General features: G+C 43.1%; 1 protein-coding gene across 3 annotated transcripts in view; it reads left to right on the top strand.

The window, feature by feature from the left end:
* The window catches only part of ZNF382 (zinc finger protein 382), a 31888-nt gene extending 28837 nt beyond the window's left edge, over positions 1-3051 (top strand). For all 3 annotated transcript variants that reach the window (XM_011950608.1, XM_011950606.1, XM_011950607.1), the window contains one exon: positions 577-3051. In XM_011950608.1, coding sequence (XP_011805998.1) covers positions 577-1997 — 1421 coding nt within the window. In that variant the 3' untranslated portion in view covers positions 1998-3051. The remainder of the gene's footprint in view (positions 1-576) is intronic.
* Positions 3052-13020: the final 9969 nt, after the last annotated feature.

The raw sequence follows: 13020 nt of genomic DNA, 5'->3' as shown, positions 1-13020 counted from the left end.
TTTTTTTTTTTTTTTGGTTGGGGGGGACAGACTTTCGCTCTTGTTGCCTAGGCTGGAGTGCAATGGCACGATCTCGGCTCACCGCAACCTCTGCCTCTCTGGTTCAAGCAATTCTCCTGCCTCAGCCTCCCGAGTAGCTGGAATTACAGGCATGCGCCACCATGCCCAGCTAATTTTGAAGTTTTAGTAGAGACAGGGTTTCTTCATGTTAGCCAGGCTGGTCTAAAACTCCTGACCTCAGGTGATCCATCCACCTTGGCCTCCCGAAGTATTGGGATTACAGGCATGAGCCACTGTACCTGGCCATCCTTGTGTTTCTTATACCTTCTCAGTGCAGCTTATATTTATAACATGCCAAAAATATGAGTGTTTTTTGCTTATGCCAGTTTTTCTTCATTTTAACAGAGTAGCAAGATTTGTATTTGTGTTTATACATTTTCGCTACCAAGAGGTAATTTATTCTGGCCTTTTTGTAGATCACAGTAGTGAGATGGTCGCACCATAGTTTGTCTGGATGTATACCCAATCCATAGCATTTATGTGAAGACTCACAGTGTTAATTGTATTGTTTTCTAGAAGAAGATGGGAAAACTGAAGATGTCTTAGTGAAGTTCAAAGAATACCAAGACAGGCATTCTAGATCCCTCATATTCATCAATCACAAAAAACTAATTAAGGAGAGAAGTAATATTTATGGTAAAGCACTTACTCTAGACAAGAACCGTATTTCAAAAACCATACTATGTGAATATAAACCTGATGGAAAAGTTTTGAAAAATATTTCAGAACTAGTCATTAGAAATATAAGCCCCATAAAAGAGAAGTTTGGGGACAGTACTGGATGGGAGAAATCACTCCTCAGTACCAAGCATGAGAAAATTCATCCTGCAGTGAATCTCCAGAAACAAACAGAAAGAGTTCTCAGTGGTAAACAGGAGCTTATTCAGCATCAGAAGGTTCAAGCTCCAGAGCGACCATTTGACCATAATGAATGTGAAAAATCCTTCCTGATGAAAGGAATGCTATTTACACATACTAGAGCTCACAGAGGAGAAAGAACCTTTGACTACAATAAAGATGGAATTGCCTTCATAGAAAAGTCAAGCCTCAGTGTCCATCCAAGTAATCTTATGGAAAAGAAGTCCTCTGCCTACAACAAATATGGGAAATTCCTCTGCAGAAAGTCTGGCTTTATTATGCCTCAGAGACCGCAAACGGAAGAGAAACCCTTTCACTGTCCTTACTGTGGGAATAACTTTAGAAGGAAATCATACCTCATTGAACATCAGCGAATTCACACAGGTGAAAAACCTTATGTTTGCAATCAATGTGGAAAGGCCTTCCGTCAGAAGACAGCCCTCACCCTTCATGAGAAAACACATATAGAGGGGAAACCCTTTATTTGTATCGATTGTGGGAAGTCCTTCCGCCAGAAGGCCACCCTCACTAGACATCACAAAACACATACGGGGGAGAAAGCCTATGAATGTCCTCAGTGTGGAAGTGCCTTTAGGAAGAAGTCATACCTCATTGATCACCAGAGAACTCACACAGGAGAGAAACCATATCAGTGTAATGAGTGTGGGAAGGCATTTATCCAGAAGACAACCCTCACTGTGCATCAGAGAACTCACACAGGAGAGAAACCCTATATTTGCAATGAATGTGGGAAGTCCTTCTGCCAAAAGACAACCCTCACTCTCCACCAGAGAATTCACACAGGGGAGAAACCCTATATTTGTAATGAATGTGGGAAGTCCTTCCGCCAGAAGGCAATCCTCACTGTTCATCACAGGATACATACAGGAGAGAAATCCAATGGGTGTCCTCAGTGTGGGAAAGCCTTTAGTAGGAAATCAAACCTCATTCGCCATCAGAAAACTCACACAGGAGAGAAACCATATGAATGTAAACAGTGTGGGAAGTTCTTCAGTTGTAAGTCAAACCTCATTGTCCATCAGAAAACTCACAAGGTAGAAACCATGGGAATTCAGTAAGTAATGTGGCTTTTTTTTGTAAAAAATGTTAAGTCATAGTAAACCCTGTAAGATGATGTTGTTTGCAAACATAATAATATCCAACAGTTTAAGGTACTATACCACATGGTAACCTACTATTTGCCAGCCTGTAAAACACACACACACACACACACACACACACACACACAAATATTATTAGACAAATTACATGACAAAAATAATTAAAAAGTCCAAATTTTTTTATTACTAGCTTCAGCAGACAAAAACTTCCTCTGTCAAGGTGTTATAAACATTGAAAATCACATTTTCCATTTCAAACATATTTTTGTTAATCAGTAATAACTAGTTGGCCAACTGACTGCGGTCCATGGACTATACAGTGAGTAGAGAGGTTCTTTAAAAGAAGGAGGTGTAAACTATATTTCTCATTGCAAATACAAAATAAAAATTAGTTGTTACCTCCTCACAGTTGACCACGATTCTGACTTCTAACATTACAAATTAGTTTTTACATATTATAAACCTTTCTATAAATTGGATTATCATGCATTCTTTCATGTACGGCTTATTACATTCATCATGTCCCTGAGTCTAATCATTAGTGCATGTGGCAGAAGTTTATTTATTTTTATCCAGGATAGAATTCTATTATATGATTATATCACAATTTATCCATTCTCCTATTGATGAACTTTTACATTGTTTACAGCTTAGGGTCATACTAAATCATGCTTCTGAGAGCATACTTGTCTTGGTGTACATACATGTATTTCTCTTGTGTATATACTTAGGAATGGAATCGCTGGGTCTTAGTGCATATGTGTATTCAGTCAGATACTGGCAGACGATTCAGAACTTTCACAATGTGAGATAATTGACACTGAAGGGAAACAGCTATAAATTTTATCAATATGGTACTGGTTCAAACCAGAGAATTCATGCTACAGGGAAACTTGATCAATGTTATTGTGAAAACTGGGAATGTGAATGAACGTAATATATGTAGAAAGACGTTTAGCCATAGCCCAAATCTTCCAGGCAAATGTCATAAATGTGAGATTGCTGCTAGCCACAGTTAATGTGTTATTTGAAAGCAAAAAGTCTACTAGAGAAGGAGAGGCATCCAGCATTTCCCTTTTTCACCATCAGAGAATTCCAACTAGAGAAAAGTCCTATGAGTGTGTTGAAGTTGGAGCATGGGGAGGAATATAGTCTTTACCTACGGTCTGTGTCTTACTGGTCAAGTACAAATGATGAATATGGAAAAGCTTATAGCCATCGTTCATATATTACGCTACACCAGGGAATTCACATAGGATGAGAACTCTTCAAATGAAATGATTGTAAGAATGACTTTAACTATTGCTCATTTCTTTTACACCATCAAAGAATTAATACTAAAGAAAGGAAGATTAAAAGGAAACAAATGGGGCTTGGGACTTTGTTTTTTGTTTTTTTTTTTTTTTGAGAGAGTCTCACTCTGTCACCCAGGCTGGAGTGCAGTGGCATGATCTCAGCTCACTGCAGCCTCTGCCTCCCAGGTGCCAGTGATTCTCCTGCCTCAGCCTCCTGGGTAGCTGAGATTATAGGCAAGCACCACACGCATGGCTAATTTTTGTATTTTTAGTAGAGACAGGGTTTCATCATGTTGGCCAGGCTGATCTTGAACTCCTGACCTCAGGTGATCTGCCCACCTCGGCCTCCCAAAGTGCTAGGATTATAGGGACTTTTAACTCTGGGAAGAGCTCTCTTCCATGACAGAAGTCTAGCCATACCGAGACTATGATGCTAGGAAGTCCATGTGTAGGCACCCAGGTCAGCAGCCACAGCTGAGCTCCCAGCCATCAGCTAGCATCAGCTGCCAACCATGTTAAGTGAAGCCTCTTGGACATCCAGTCAAGCCTTCAGATGACTGTGGACCCTGCTGATACCCAACTGGGACCACAAATGAGACCTCAAGCAAGAACTGCCCAGCTGAGGTCTTCCCAAATTCCTGGCCAACAAAATGGTCAGGCTTTTAAACTAAAAACAGTTTTATTTTTTATTTAATAAAAAAGTTTTTATTTAACTTGATTGTTTTATTAAAAGGGAAAAGTAATTTTTTAGTATCTATTAACATATAATAAAAATAAAGGTATAAGGCTGGGCTTGGTGGCTCATGCCTGTAACCCCAGCACTTTTGGAGGTGTTGGAAGGATCACTTGAGCCCAGGAGTTTGAGACCAGCCTGGGAAACGTGCCAAAACCCCATCTCTACAAAAAATTAACCAGGCATGGTGGCACATGCCTGTAGTCCCAGCTACTGGGGAGGCTGAGTGGGGGGATCACTTGAGCCCGGGAGGCAGAGGTTGCAGTGAGCCAGGATAGTGCTACTGCACTCCAGCGTGGGTGACAGAGCAAGACCCTGTCTCAAAAATAAATAAATAAATAAATAAAGGTATAAATATTTGGATTCTGCAGTCAATGAGCAAAGATATGGTGGTTACTAATAGGTGATTTTGGCATGAAGAAAAACCATAAAATACAGTTGAGGATTTGGCTGCATTTTTGGCTTATAATTACATACCTTAATAACAACTCAATTGAGGGGTCCATATATGTTCTTTCTCATTTTCTGGCAGTAAATCATATTCATCATATACGTCCCAATTTTGCACACACAAAAAAATGAAAATAGCCCCCAAAGAAAGGCTGTGGATAATGTGATCCATCCTCAAAAGACCTCGTGCTGTCATTTCTCAACAAAGGCGCAGAGAGAAATCAAGGTATGGAATCTAATGAATGTCCGTGAAGGAGGTACTTTTGAATGCTTTAAAGAAAGTTTAAATGAAGTTGTGTTTTCTTTCTTTCATTCTTTCTTTCTTTCTTTTTGAGACAGGGTTTCGCTTTTGTTTCCCAGACTGGCGTGCAATGGTGCAATTTCAGCCCATTGCAACCTCTGCCTCAAGCGATTCTTCTGCTTCAGCCTCCCAAGTAGCTGGGATTACAGGCGCCCACCACCATGCCCAGCTAATTTTTTTGTATTTTTAGTAGAGATGGGGTTTCATCATGTTGGCCAGGCTGGTCTCCAAAGCCTGACCTCAGGTGATCCCCCCGCCTCGGTCTCCCAAAGTGCTGAGATTACAGGTGTGAGCCACCGCACCTGGCTGAAGTTGTGTTTTCTAAAGCTATTTACATATGAGCTGCTGCTCCTTGGGAAAATTTGGTCCTGTGGTTTATATTTTGGCATGAAACAACATTGGGCTGTATTCCAGAATCCTGCTTGAAGATTTCTTTTGAAGAAGTCAGAAATTTTCTTTGCCTTTTTTTTTTTTTTGAGACAGGTTCTCAGTCTGTCACCTGGGCTGGAGTACAGTGGTGCCATTATAGCTCACTGCAGACTTGAATTCCTGGACTCAAGCAATTCTCCTGCCTCAGCCTCCCAAGTAGCTAGGACTACAGGCATACACCATCCCACTCAGTTAACGTTTTTATTTTTTATATATATGGGGTCTCGCTGTGTTGCCCAGGCTGGTATCAAACTCCTGGCCTCAAGCAGTCCTCCCTCTTCAGCCTCCTAAAGTGCTGGGGTTACAGGTGTGAGCCACTTCACTCACTTTAGAGATTTTCACTGTATGAATTGATAAATACAGCATTGCCTCACTTAATAGGGATACATTCTGAGAAATGCATCATTAGGCAGTGTCATGATTTTGCAAGCATCACAGAGTGCTGATACAAACCGAGATGGTACAGCCTACTAAACACCTAGGCTGTATGGTAGAGCCTGTTGCTTCTAGGCTACAAATCTGTACTGCATGTTACTGTGCTGAATACTATAGGCAATTGTAAAACAGTGGTAATTATTTGTATATGTAAACCTACCTAAACACAGAAAAGGTACAGTAAAAATATGGTACTATAATTTTTTTTTTTTTTGAGACAGAGTCTTGCTCTGTTGTCCAGGCTGGTGTGCAGTGGTGCGATCTTGGCTCACTGCAACCTCCACCTCCCGGGTTCAAGTGATTCTCCTGCCTCAGCCTCCGGAGTAGCTGGGAGTACAGGTGCAAGCCACCAAGCATGGCTAATTTTTGTATTTTTAGTAGAGATGGGGTTTCACCATGTTGGCCAGGATGGTCTCAGTCTCCTGACCTCGTGATCCACCCGCCTTGGCCTTCCAAAGTGCTGAGATTACAGGCGTGAGCCACCACACCTGGCTGGTACTATAATCTTATGAGACCACCATTGTATATGCAGTCCATGAATCAAAATATCATGTGCCGCATGAGTGTTTTTCATCTAACTTATCTATTGCTCAATGAAGTTTGGGCAGCTCTAAGGAGCAAACATGTTTATAGAATCTAAGTCAACTTGGCCTAAATATATACGACAAAATAGGAGTGATTTTGCAAATTCATATTTTGTAGACCTAACTACAAGGTCATAAGACACATGCAAAATGATTTCATCAGTTCAGAGGACTAACAAGACTCCACAGAGCACACCCAGGAAATGTTTTTGGTTAGAAGCAAAGGATGTGGCTCAGCAAAAGAAAGGGAAGGTAAGCACTGGGGCTCAGAATCATCTAGCTGCACGCTTCTTAGTGGCTTTATTCACGTACAGACTGCACACTGTCTCTGAACTGAACCACTAAGATCTGTATGAAACTTGATTTGGGGAGAGCTGATGGCAGGACTTCTCAACACGGGTTTTTTTGTTGTCATTGTTTTGTTTTTTTGAGACAGAGTCTTGCTCTGTCGCCCAGGCTGGAGTGTAGTGGTGTGATCTCAGCCCACAGCAACCTCTGCCTCCCAGGTTCAAGCAATTCTCCTGCCACAGCCTCCCAAGTAGCTGGGATTGTAAGCATGTGCCACCACGACCAGCTAGTTTTTGTGTTTTTAATGGAGACAGGGTTTCTTCATGTTGGCCAGGCTGGTCTCGAACTCATGACCTCAGGTAATCCGCCTACCTCAGCCTCCCAAAGTGCTGAGATTACAGGTGTGAGCCACTGTGCCCAGCCACTGCATGGGTTTTTTATTTGTCTCTGTTCACTGGTTACATAGTCATGCCAGGCTATCTTAACTGGTTATGTGAGTTTAAAAAAGTTAAAAAGCCATCATTAACAAATTGGCTCTGGGAGTCTCCCAGGGAATATAAGACTTTAACCGGCCAGGCGCGGTGGCTCACGCCTGTAATCCCAGCACTTTGGGAGGCCGAGGCATGCAGATCACGAGGTCAGGAGATCGAGACCATCCTGGCTAACACGGTGAAACCCCATCTCTACTAAAAACGCAAAAAATTAGCAGGACGTGGCAGCGGGCGCCTGTAGTCCCAGCTACTTGGGAGGCTGAGGCAGGAGAATGGCATGAACCCAGGAGGCGGAGCTTGCAGTGAGGCGAGATCGCACCACTGCACTCCAGCCTGGGCAACTGAGCGAGACTCAGTCTCAAAAAAAACCAAAAGACTTTAACCAGTACCTCATGTAGCTCACCGGCTTTATCCCAATCAAGAGTCAGAGCCAGACATCCAGGCATAATGGAGATAATGTTAGAGAGCTTTGCAGTCTGACTGTAAATCATCTCCATCCTAGAAACACGGCTCCTATAACTGCTGTGTATTTCCTAATAATGTATGTGAACAAGCATATCTCCTCACCCTCTGTGTCCCCAGTGTCAGATAGTGCACAGTACATCTCAAATGTGATCATTTCTTGCCAGATAATGCTTTAATTTCTTCACTCAGTTTCTGGTCTAGCAGTAGAACCAGGCTTACCATGCCCTGCTTCACAAGTAAAATGCAACAGCAGGCCGGGCGCGGTGGCTCAAGCCTGTAATCCCAGCACTTTGGGAGGCCGAGACGGGTGGATCACGAGGTCAGGAGATCGAGACCATCCTGGCTAACACGGTGAAACCCCGTCTCTACTAAAAAATGCAAAAAACTAGCCGGGCGAAGTGGCGGGCGCCTGTAGTCCCAGCTACTCGGGAGGCTGAGGCAGGAGAATGGCGTAAACCCAGGAGGCGGAGCTTGCAGTGAGCTGAGATCCGGCCACTGCACTCCAGCCTGGGCGGCAGAGCCAGACTCCGTCTCAAAAAAAAAAAAAAAAAAATGCAACAGCAAAAGCACAGGCTCCAACACTAGTCTTCAACATTCACCTGGGATGTTCTACTATTTGAGATATTCATCAGTTTATAATCGGGCTTTTCAAAACCCTAGATATGTGACAATACCAAGTGCTGACAAGAATGTGGAACAACTGAAACTCTTTACTTTTTTTTCTTTTTTTGAGATGGAGTCTCGCTCTGTCTCGATCTCGGCTCACTGCAAGCTCCGCCTCCAGGTTCACGCCATTCTCCTGCCTCAGCTTCCCGAGTAGCTGGGACTACAGGCACCCGCCACCTCGCCCGGCTAATTTTTTGTATTTTTTAGTAGAGACGGGGTTTCACCATGTTAGCCAGGATGGTCCCGATTTCCTGACCTCGTGATCCTCCTGTCTCGGGATTACAGGCATGAACCACCGCGCCCAGCCGGAACTCTTTCTTTTTTAACCTTTATTTTAGATTCAGGAGTACAGATAATGGATTTGTTACTGGAACTCTCATACATTGCTAATAGGAAAGACAAAATGGTAAAGCTGCTCTGGAAAACAATATGCCAGTCTCAAAAAGTTACACATCCAATATGACCCAGCAATCCCACTTATAAGTATTTATCCTGGAGGAATGAAAAATTATGTGCACACAGAAACCTGTACATGAGTGTTTGTAAGTATCATTTATAATTAAAAAAATTAAAAACTAGAGACAAGCAAATGTTCTTCAGTGTGTAAATGGATACACTGTGGTACATTCACAGGATGGAATTCTACTCAACGATAACAATAATGAGCTACTGAAACATGCAACAATATAGATGAACCTCGAATATATTACGCTAAGGGAAAGAACCCAGTCCCAAAAAGTTACATACTGTAGGATTCCATTTATATGACATGTTGGAAAAGGTGAAAATATAACGACAGAAAACAGATCAAAGGTTGCTGAGTGTCTGGGGTGGGGTGGGATCTGAATACACAGGGGGTGCACGAGGGAATTCTTTGAGGTGTGGGAATTGTTTTGTATCCTGCTTGTGGTCATAGATAACAAAAATCTATGCATGTGTAAAAAATAGGAGTATAAAAAAGTGAATTGTACTGTCTGTAATTTTTTTTTTAATAAAAATCCCTAGCTCTGCTTCATTAGCAGCAGTACCTCCTGATTTGTGTCTCCAAAGATATCTTTGACTGGCTTCTGAATTATATATCCAGTAGTAGTCAGTCTACACATACACAGGCCTTCTTACATGGTCTCATCATTGTTCCACAGGTCAACTCACAACACAAGGAACACACTGCACTCAGCCCATATTTGTAAACTCCATCCAGATGATCAGCCCCCCATTGGAGTGGCAGGCTTCATGTCTAGGGGTGGCACACCTATGGAAGATGGAACTCAGGGTGTGTGTTCTGTTGGGCGTCTCCAACACATCTAACAATGGCTGACAAACCAGTCAATACATAGTCATCTGGGCATATGCAATCACTGGGAATAATACTAAGTGGGGCCAATTCCACTATCCCTTGGTTCTCAGCGGTATTCTTTTTTTTTTTTTGAGACGGAGTCTCACTCTGTCACCCAGGCTGGAGTGCAATGGCGCGATCTTGGCTCACTGCAAGCTCCACCTCCCACGTTTACGCCATTCTCCTGCCTCAGCCTCCAGAGTAGCTGGGACTATAGGCGCCCGCCACCACACCCGGCTAATTTTTTGTATTTTTTAGTAGAGACGGGGTTTCACCGGGTTAGCCAGGATGGTCTCGATCTCCTGACCTCGTGATCCGCCCATCTCAGCCTCCCAAAGTGCTGGGATTACAGGCTTGAGCCACCGCACCTGGCCCTCAGCGGTATTCTTAATTCCAACACAGTGCCACTTAAAGGCCCCTGATTGTATATGTGCGGTGGGACAATCTCGGTTCACTGCAGCCTCCGCCTCCCAGGTTCAAGCAGTTCTTCCACCTCAGCCTCTCAAATTGCTGGGATTACAGGCGTGTACTGCCGTACCCGGCTAATTTTTGTATTTTTAGTAGAAACAGGGTTTCACCACGTTGGCCAGGCTGGTCTTGAACTCCTGACCTCAAGTGATCCCACGCCTCGGCCTCCCAAAGTGCTGGGATTACAGTGTATGTTTTTATTGATGCATAATAATTGTACGTATTTATGGATATGTGTGATATTTTGATACATGCATATAATATGTAATCAGGGTAATTAGGATATCCACCTCAAACATTTATCATTTCCTTGTGTTAGGAACACTTCAAATATTATTTTCCACCTATTTTGAAATATACAATAAATTATTGTTAACTATAGTCATCCTACTGTCCTATCAAACACTAGAACTTGTTCTTTCTAGCTAACCATTTTTTTTTTTTTTGAGATGGAGTCTCACTCTGTTGTCAGACTGGAGTGCAATGGTGTGATCTCGGCTCACTGCAACCTTTGCCTCCTGGGTTCAAGCAATTCTCCTGCTTCAGCCTCCCAAGTAGCTGGGACTACAGATGCGAGCCACCATGCCCAGCTTATTTTTGTATTTTTAGTAGAGACAGGGTTTCACCATGTTGGCCAGGACGGTCTTGATCTCTTGACCTTGTGATCCACCCGGCTTGGCCTCCCAAGGTGCTGGGATTATAGGCATGAGGCACCGCACCCAGCCCTATCTAACCATATTTTTATATCCATTAACTAACCTCTCTTCACCCCTAGCCCCTCACTTCCTAACCTCTAGTAACCATCATTCTACTCTGACCTCCATGAGATCAACTCTTTTAGCTCCCACTTATGCACGAGAACACGCCAAGTTTGTCTTTCTGTTCCCGGCTTATTTCCCTTAACATAATTAACCTCCACTTCCACCCATGTTGCTGCAAACGGTAGTATTTCATTCTGTTTATGGCTGAATAGTATTCCATTGTGTATAAATCCATTAAGCTTTGATGGAGACTTAGGTTGATTTCATATTTTGGCCATTGTTAATAGTGCTGCAGTAAACATGGGTGTGCAGATAGCTCTTAGATGTACTGATTTCCTTCATTCTGGATATGTACCCCACAGTAAGATTTCTGGATTATGTGGATTATCTATGTTTAGTTTCTTGAGAAAACTCTATAATTTTTTCTATAGTGGTTATACTAATTTACATTTCCACCAGCAGTGTACGAAAGTGTTCCCCTCTCTCTGCCCTCACCAAGATCTGTTATTGTTTGTCTTTTTTATAATGGTCATTTTAAAATTTCTATTCATTTTTTTGAGAAAGAATCTTGCTCTGTTGCCCAAGCTGGAGTGCAATGGTACAATCTCGGCTCACTGCAACCTCTGCCTCCTGGGTTCAAGTGATTCTCCTGCCTCAGCCTCCTGAGTAGTTGGGATTACAGGTGCATGCCACCACGCCAGGCTAATTTTTGTATTTTTAGTAGAGAGGGGGTTTCACCATGTTGGCCAGGCTGGTCTCTAACTCCTGACCTCAGGTGATCACCCGTTCTGGCCTCCCAAAGTGCTGGGATTACAGGCATGGGCCACCAGGCCGGCCTTAGTTTTTGAGATGGAGTTTCGCTCTTTCACCTGGACTGGAGTGAAATGGCACGATCTCAGCTCACTGCAACCTCCGCCCTCTGGGTTCAAGCAATTCTCCTGCCTCAGCCTCCTGAGTAGCTGAGATTATAGGGGCCTGCCACCACACCTGGATAATTTTTGTATTTTTAGTAGAGATGGGGTTTCACCATGTTGGTGAAATTTGCATGAGATTTAGAAGGTGGAAGTGAAGCAGTGCCACTATTCTTGGAAGGTTTTCATGGATGAGCGAATGGCTACATGTGGCATGTTCTTCTTATGGCCAATAGCAAAAACCAAGTCATAACATGAAAGCACATGTAAAGTTCTGTTGAGGACCAGCCTCAACACCACCCATAGGGTACCCGAAGTCCAGTGGCGACAAAGGAATGAGAAGAGACAGGTTAAGAGTTCATAAAGGTGGGAGCCAGAGGGCCAGAGCAAATCAGAGGCTGCAAAGGCACCAAGCTCTGGTCTCCACACTATTTATTGAGTACAGTCACTTAGATCTAAGAAGCAGATGTTCAGGGGTGAAACAGTGAAAGGGGGGCAATGGCAGTTTAGGTATATTTCCTTTGTGCTGAAGCAGCATAAACTTAACTACTGATTTATTCTTTTACTTATCAGAGAGCAACTGTGGGGAGTGGGCCTAACTAGGAGCCGGCATATCTGGCCACATTCCAGTGCTTCAAAGGAATATCTTTCTCCTTGAGCACAGTGTTTATAGATAAGAGAGCAGGTCACGCTCTGGTCATGGGAACGTGATGGCAATTAGGAGGCTTTCCTCCTCAGAGGCCTCTTGTGGCTTTCCACAACTTATTGTCCCATATTTTTATGGCCAGTTTATACAGGCACCCCACAAGTCCTTTTCCCAACAGTTCTACCAAATGACATCCACCCACATTCTATTGGCTAAATCCAATAAATTGCATGTTAGAATGCATGTTGACATTACCCATTGGTTGTGTTTTGACAATTTTCATCCACATCAAATAAGAATAAATATACCTTATTGGCCGGGCATGGTAGCTCACACCTGTAATCCCAGCATTTTGGGAGGCCAAGGCAGGTGGATCACTTGAGGTCAGCAGTTCGAGACCAGCCTGGTCGACATAGTGAAACCCCGTCTCTACTAAAAATACAAAAAATTAGCCAGGCATGGTGGTGGGCACCTGTAATCCCAGGTACTCAGGAGGCTGAGGCAGGAGAATGGCTTGAACCCAGGAAGCAGAGTTTGCAGTGAGCCAGGATCATGCCACGGCACTCTAGCCTGGGCAATAGAGCAAGACTCCATCTCTAAAGAAAAAACAAAGCAAAAGAAGGAATATACCATGTTTCTTGTTGATTTCCACATGGAATGGGTTAATGCATGTGTGTATCTAATTTCTGTCATTAATATTTTGTCTTTTTTTTTTTTTTTTT

The sequence above is a fragment of the Colobus angolensis genome, unplaced genomic scaffold (assembly GCF_000951035.1).
Source record: "Colobus angolensis palliatus isolate OR3802 unplaced genomic scaffold, Cang.pa_1.0 Scaffold31, whole genome shotgun sequence".
NCBI lineage: Eukaryota > Metazoa > Chordata > Mammalia > Primates > Cercopithecidae > Colobus > Colobus angolensis.
The sequence above is the reverse complement of the archived record's forward strand: the minus strand, read 5'-3'. Positions and strand labels throughout refer to the sequence as shown.